We start from the raw sequence: 7,269 nt of genomic DNA on the forward strand, positions 1-7,269 counted from the left end.
TATGAACACACAAAGAGAAAGAGAAAGCATGCACACATATATACACATAATTAAAAATTATAGGAATCCGTTTTAAAAATTGGCACAGAAAATAGAGGGTGCTGGAGTTACAGCTCAGTGGTAGAGCCCTTGTGTAGCATGTGTTAGACTTTAGGCTTGGTCCCCAGCACCACAGGAAAGGAAGGAAACAAAATTACACAGTGAAGTCATGATGTGGTTAGAGCAGCCTGCTTGCGGATCCAGTACCTCCGCTCCTCTGCAGAATAGCTGTCACCAGGACTTGGCAGGACAAGTGACTGCTCAAAGAGGCACAAAGCTGTAGGAATACACTCTTGTGGAGCTTGTGGGGGTACAGTGGGGGGGGGGGTATGTGGGAGCTCATTGAGCTGGATGGAGCAACGTTAGCTTTATCTTAATTTGGATTCATTTTTATAAATGATTTTCATGCTTAAAAAGACAAGGCCAGAGGGCTGGAGAGCTGGCTCAGTGGTTAGGAGTATTGGCTGCTCCTCCAAAAGACCAGGGTTCAGTTTCCAGCACACACATGGCAGCTCACAAACACCTTTAACTCCAGTTTCAGGAGATCTGATGCCCTCTTCTGGCCTCTATGGGCACCAGGCACACACATGATGCACAGACATACATGCAGGCGAAATAGCCATATATGTAAACTAAGAAAGACAAAGATCAGGGAGCAGAGCGATGAGCCAGTGGTTTAGAGCTTGCACTGTTCTTACAGGTCTTGAGATCAGTCCCACAGCCACATCACGGCTGCCTATTAGTCCAGCTCCAGAAAGGTCTGATGCCTCCGGCCTCTGTGGGTGCTGCATCTGTGCACGTGCACGCACATACACGCACACAGTGAGCACGTGCACACACACATGCACACACGTACGCATGCACACACACACAAAATTAAAATTTTTTAAGAAGAAAAAAGTTAATTTTAAGAAATTCAAAAAATTTCTTAAAAGATTTTTTTTATTTTACATACATGGATGTTTTTCCTGCATGTATGTTTGTATACACATGCATGCCTACTACCTGTGAAGGTTCGGAAGAGGTAGGTATCAGATCCCCTGGAACTGGAGTTATGAAGAGTTGTGAGTCAACAGGTGTGTGCTGGGAACTGAACGTGGGTCCTCCGTAGAGCAGTAAGTGCTTTTAACCACTGAGCCATCCCTCCAGCCCATCAAAGGATTTTTTTAATTAACTCTAAAACCCAGCAAGAGCCTAAAGCTTTTAATAGTAAGTACTCAAGCTAGAAATAAGGTCTTTTGTTTAAGGACACAAACCTTCCTGAGTCTCACTAAATAAACATGCGTGTCTGGGGAGAGCGTTTCCCAGAGGGGCCCGGCAAGGACCAGAAGATGACCTAGAACACTCACAGACTCCAAGTTAGCCTGAGCAGACCGAGGCAGGCCTGCTGGTGTTCTTGCAGACAGGGAAGCTGACAATGTCTCAGCACCTTCAGTTGTTCGTTCCCTTTTGCCGTCCTAAGCTAATAGTCTCGGTGTTCATCGCAGTGGTGAAAAGCCGACTGACCCTTCCCTAACCGTGCTAGGTGATGGATGCTAACGGATGCTTTACTGTTGACACCTGTGTTGGTTGCCGTTCCCACTCCAGTTCCTAATGAGTCCCATTCCCCCTCTGAGGCAGGTCCACTGTCTATGTTTCAGCCCCTTATGTTCCAGAACCCACTAGGTCAGCCCATCAAGCTCTGTCTACAATACACAGTGGCTTTCCCAGCCCAGAGCTCCAAATCTTTCCACATACACCCACCTCCCCCCCCCCCCCAAAAAAAAAGCAGTTCCAAAGGCCTGCAAAGCACATGGTCATCCAACACCTGCATTGGTTACTTATCTCATATCTATGACAGAATACACAGCCATAAGAAAACTTAAGGAAGCCGGACAGTGGTGGCGCATGCCTTTAATCCCAGCACTTGGGAGGCAGAGGCAGGCGGATCTGTGTGAGTTCGAGACCAGCCTGGTCTACAAGAGCTAGTTCCAGGACAGGCTCCAAAACCACAGAGAAACCCTGTCTCAAAAAACCAAAAAAAGAAAAAAGAAAACTTAAGGAAGAAGGCCTTATTTTTGGCTCTCAGTTTAAGTCCATCACAACAACAGGAACGTCAGGTGCTGGTCACATGATGTCTGCAGTCTGGACACAGAGAAGTGAAGGCTAGTGGTCAGCCCATTTTCTCTTTTTTATTTCAAGGCACCAGTCTGCTGAATGGTGTCACCCACCCTTAAGGCGGGTCATCCCACCTCATCTAAATAATCTCTCCCAGGTGTGCCCAGAGGCTAACCTTATCTAACTGATCCCTCACAGTTGTGTTTCCTGGGTGATTCTAGATCCTGTCTAGTTGACAATATTACCCATACTAATAATCATCCCGTTTTTCATGTCTTGGACATGTAAAGCATCTGAAGTTAGATTCTAATAAATCAGTAGCTACTCGGAACTGCATTTTAGACTGAACTGTGTTATCTGAGTGGTCACACTTGGTAAAGGTCCAAAAAGCCTTTGAACTGACTGAAACCCATCACAAGTTGTTCAGCCACTTGCCTTCACAGTAGAGTTTGCACACTTTCTTCCTAAAGGGATAAGCAGAGGAGGGAATCGTCTCTAGGCAGACGTCCTGCTGTTTGGGAAAAGCATTGATTTGCTAGAACTTATAGAAACATCACATCGTCACTGGTGGTCAGCAGACTTGGGAGCCAGCGCTTCTTTCAGACCTGGTTAGGTCGGTTTGCATTTCTTGATTTATGGGCTGTGTTACCCCACTTACTATTGGAGTTAAGAAAGGTTCTTCCCTCAGGTACCTTTCCCCTGAGTGCCCCACAGCTTCCTCTCTGCCAGGCTTGTGGAAGGGCCACTGTGTTCCCTGCCTTTGATCCAAATGGGCTAAAGTTCAGAGTGAATGAATGGTATACACCTTAGAACTCTTGGTCTGCTGGGGCATTTGAGGTCAGTATAATCTATAACTGTAAATCCTGCATGTGGCCCCTGGCTGCTCAAAGTCCTAACGCCAGGAAGACTATCTCATGTGGGTCTCTCACCCGCAGTTGACTATTCTCAGCTTTGCACCTTTGTCCCCCTTTCCTATCTGTGACCATTTCCTTGTATATTCTAGAAGGAGGAATTTGTTCTGCGTGGTAAGTTCTAACTGTATAAACAGGCTGATTTCAGACTCACGACCCTTGCACTTCAGCCTCCTGAGGGTCGGGCTTGCAGGTATACACCACACACCTGCCTTAAAGAAGTCCGGCCTATGAATAACAAGAGAGCATATGTTTCCGTCTAATTCCTTTATTCTTATATAGGCCCAGTCCCTGCTATCAATGGAGCATTGAAGAAAACTGGACTGAGTCTTAAGGACATGGATTTGGTAGATGTAAGTGTTTCCTTCTTTTACATCGTAAATGATTTCGCTTGCTATCTTGTAGCTCATGTTTTAGTGCTGTTGACTTTTCTGCCCACGTGTGTATTGACTGTGCATGCTCTGTGTTGGCATGTCCCCCGCTGTATTAAAATGCTTTTCTTATTTTTTGTGTTTCTTGTCTATCTGTGTGTGTTTCTCTTTCTACCTTATTTTTTGAAATGGATCTCTCACAAATGGCTAGTCATCAAGACTGAGGGATCCTCCCATCCCTACCTCCCCACTGAGATTAGATGAAAATGCAGCCACACCCAACTTTTTTAAATGGGAGGTGGCCGGTGTCACTGTGATGTGAAGGGTGCTGGGCAGTTGTGCCACCTCTAACACAGTTCCCAGTGCCCGCACCTTAGGCAATGATGGTGTGTTCTTGTCTGTCAGTGTCTTCCTGGAAGGGTGGCTTAGTACTAGGTAATAATAGCAGCCACTTAGGGCACACCCGCTGTGTTAGGGAATGCACGTAGACACTGTCTAGCCATGGCTTTATTTAAACTGGGAAATGAATTGAACTTTGCTCTGGAAATTCAATTGTAAATATTTGAAAATACACACAAGGTCACGTCCTCCTGAGAAATGATCCATCTAGTTCCTAAACCTTCCATCTAGTTCCTAAACCTCTGGGCTCTGTGGTATCTACTCCAGCACGCATCTACTTAGAGCACTGCAGCTAGCTTGTCTTTAAGGAATGCTGTTGATCTGACGTGTCAATTAGTAAATATATAACTCCTTATTTTGAAAGAGGTCCATTCTGCCTATAAAGCCCAGGCTGGCCTCTAACTTGGAATCTTCCCATCTCAGCCTTCCAGATGGCTAGAATTAGAGGTGTGTGCCACCGCACCCAGCCCTCTGCCCCCTTTTAAACCTATTTGTAAAGGAAGATAATTCTATATGACCTTAAACATAATTATGTTGACAAATAATAACAAAAGCTACCCCTGGGTGCTAGTTCTTTCCACATATACTACAACACACACACATACACACACACACACACACACACACACACACACACCCTGAGGACCTACAGTCTTTACATGGAGTGATTAAAGATAAATTTAGATAACATTGTGAGCTAATTGAAATAAAAAGAAACAGGGAGTCGCCGTCTACAGGTCTAGATCTTCTTGTTACAAACAAGCTTCGAGGAATGATTCTGTGGGTTTTAACTCTCTCCTAAGGTGAATGAAGCTTTTGCTCCCCAGTACTTGGCTGTTCAGAAGACCTTGGATCTTGACCCCAGTAAGAGCAATGTGAATGGAGGTGCCATTGCCCTGGGTCACCCACTGGGAGGCTCTGGATCCAGAATCACCGCACACTTGGTCTACGAATTAAGGTACTCACTAGATGTGTCACTTTCTTTGAAAATTTATTCCTTTTATCATTTTAGTGTGTAAGTGTTTTCCTGCATGTATGTACGTGTTCCATGTTTGTGCTTGGTGCCCGGAGAGTTCAGAAGAGGGAATTGGATCACCTGGGACTGAAGTTACAAACAGTTGTGAACTGCCATGAGGGTGCTGGGAATTGAACCCAGGTTCTCTGGAAGATCAGCCAGTGCTCTTAACCACTGAGCCATCTCTCTCGACCCCAAATATGGCATTTTTAAAAATAGAAATACATGAGTTTAGGTTTTTTTCATCACAATCCTGTTTTTCCTTCTTCATATCCCCTGCACTGGTTCTGATGAGAAACAAATTATTTAGGAGACACTTTGCACTGGGCATTGCAGAAGAGCTGGTCAGCTTGTTAGTAACCTGTAGTAGGAGGCCGCTTGTTTGTTCCTGGCTGTTCAGCCCTGAAATAACCACACAGAAACCATATTATTTGCAATACTGTTTGGCCAATAGCTTAAGTGTATTTCTGGCTAATTCATATCTTAAATGAACCCATCTCCTTTAATCTGTGTATCACCACGGTGCTGTGGCTTACCAGCAAAATTTTGGCTCCATAGCTTCTCCAAACGCCTTCCTTCTAGAATTCAGTTTAGTTTTCCCTGCCTAGCTCTGTTCTGCCCTGCTCTGCTATAGGCTCAAGACAATTTCTTTATTAACCAATGGTATTCATAGCACACAGAGGGGAATCCCATATCAGTAACCCTGCAAGCTCTCTCTGGAGTTTGCTGTGTGCACTGTACAAGCACTCTAAGGGAGTGCTCACGGAGAGAGCCATGCACATTGGGCCACCCTGGTGCTGGTGACCAACAGTGCCTGCTTCTGTGGCTCTGCATTTTAGTGTCCACAGCTGTAATAAGAAAAACTTTAGATGGGGGTCAGTGATTGACATGAAAAATCATGCTTGGGTAATTTCTCAGGGTCTACTCTAAGTGACTCGCTCCTCCAATAGACAACTACATCAGCTGCATCACTCCACAGTGACCCAGGAGTCTGAAGTCATGTGCGGGGTTGCTGCCCTCCTCCCCATCACCCCCATTTCTGTAAACGTCTCCTGCATTTGCTGCTTTTCCTCAGCCTGGCGAAGCTCATGTGTTTCCCTTCCTCTGTCCTGAAGCCTGAAGCCTTCTTCTTACACTCTCTCCCTCTTGTGTGTAGCCTCGGCTGACCAGGAACTCCCTCTGTAGACCAGGCTGGCCTTGATCTTAGAGATCCAACTGCCTCTGCCTTCAAAGTGCTGGGGTTAAAGGCGTGCATCACCATCACCTGCTATTGTTCATTTTTTTAGTAAGAATATCCTGCTCTCTGGGTTCTTTTATCTACTGTGACCATAAAGCAAAATTAAGGATTGGGGAAAGGACTTGGAAGATGAGTTGGTTATGAATGAATATTAATACTATTTAATTAATTAGTCTAATGGAATTTTTTTATGTGTGTGTGTATGTGTGTGTGCATGGTGGGTATATGCACATGCTACAGCATGTGTGTGGAGGTCAGAAGACAACTCATAGGGAAATGGTTCTCTTCTTCCACTATGTGGGTTCTGGGCATTGAACTCAGTCACTATGCTTGGTGGAAAGCTCCTTTGCCTGCTGAGCCATTTTACCAGCGCCAATAACTATTTTCTTGTTCTTTTTCAGGCGCCGAGGTGGAAAATATGCAGTGGGGTCGGCTTGTATTGGAGGTGGTCAAGGCATTGCCGTGATCATTCAGAACACAGCCTGAAGAGATCACAAGCACAGAGCCCACCCCTACTTGGCCAGGCCACACAGAACAGGTGGCCAGGTGACCTTCAGGGCAGCACCACTGTGACAGTGATTGCATTTGACCAAGCCTTGACGAGGCAAAATGCATTAGGTTCTGTCCACTTTATAACTGCCTAACATGATGTGTTAGATTAAAAACCCAACCACTGAAGGCCTTAGAAGAAATGGTGTCTTTGTGGATAGCCAGCACTGTATGCCTTACACAATACAATTACAAACTGAATAAATGCTGCCTTAACTCCGGCTGATCTTTTCTTGATGTTTTTTAATTACATACAATGTCTCATTTTACCCATTTTTAAGTGTGCAGTTCAGTGGTATTGAGGACATATACAACCTTATGCGAATGGCATCACCCCCCATCTTCAGGACTCTTTCATCTTGCACAGCTGAAACTGTTTTCATTTTAAAATTATTATTTTTATGTGTATGTGTCCATGTGTGAAGCATGATCGATAAAAACCCAGAGACAGAAATGGGGTTTGACCCTGAAGGTCAGAAAAGCAAAATAGCCAGAATACTCCGTGTCTGTCTGGCCCCAGAAGTCTCCTTCACTTTCTCCCTTGTTCTTTCTCTTAGATTCTTCTTATTCTCTCTGCCTGCCTGCCCCACCCGTCCCTCCTCTGCGTCACTATTGGCCATTCAGCTTTTTATTAGACCAGTCAGATGCCTT

General features: G+C 45.1%; 1 protein-coding gene across 1 annotated transcript in view; it reads left to right on the plus strand.

Moving 5' to 3' along the window:
* Acaa2 (acetyl-CoA acyltransferase 2) overlaps nt 1-6,839 on the plus strand; it is a 28,202-nt gene extending 21,363 nt beyond the window's left edge. Inside the window, exons 8-10 of the mRNA XM_050151617.1 lie at nt 3,330-3,400; nt 4,621-4,775; nt 6,471-6,839. Of these exons, the coding sequence (XP_050007574.1) occupies nt 3,330-3,400; nt 4,621-4,775; nt 6,471-6,555 (311 nt within the window). The 3' untranslated portion in view covers nt 6,556-6,839. The remainder of the gene's footprint in view (nt 1-3,329; nt 3,401-4,620; nt 4,776-6,470) is intronic.
* The last annotated feature ends 430 nt before the right edge of the window (nt 6,840-7,269 follow it).

Source organism: Alexandromys fortis, unplaced genomic scaffold (genome assembly GCF_014885135.2).
Source record: "Alexandromys fortis isolate MF-2015 unplaced genomic scaffold, M_Fortis_MF-2015_v1.1 scaffold_71, whole genome shotgun sequence".
Classification (NCBI taxonomy): Eukaryota; Metazoa; Chordata; class Mammalia; order Rodentia; family Cricetidae; genus Alexandromys; species Alexandromys fortis.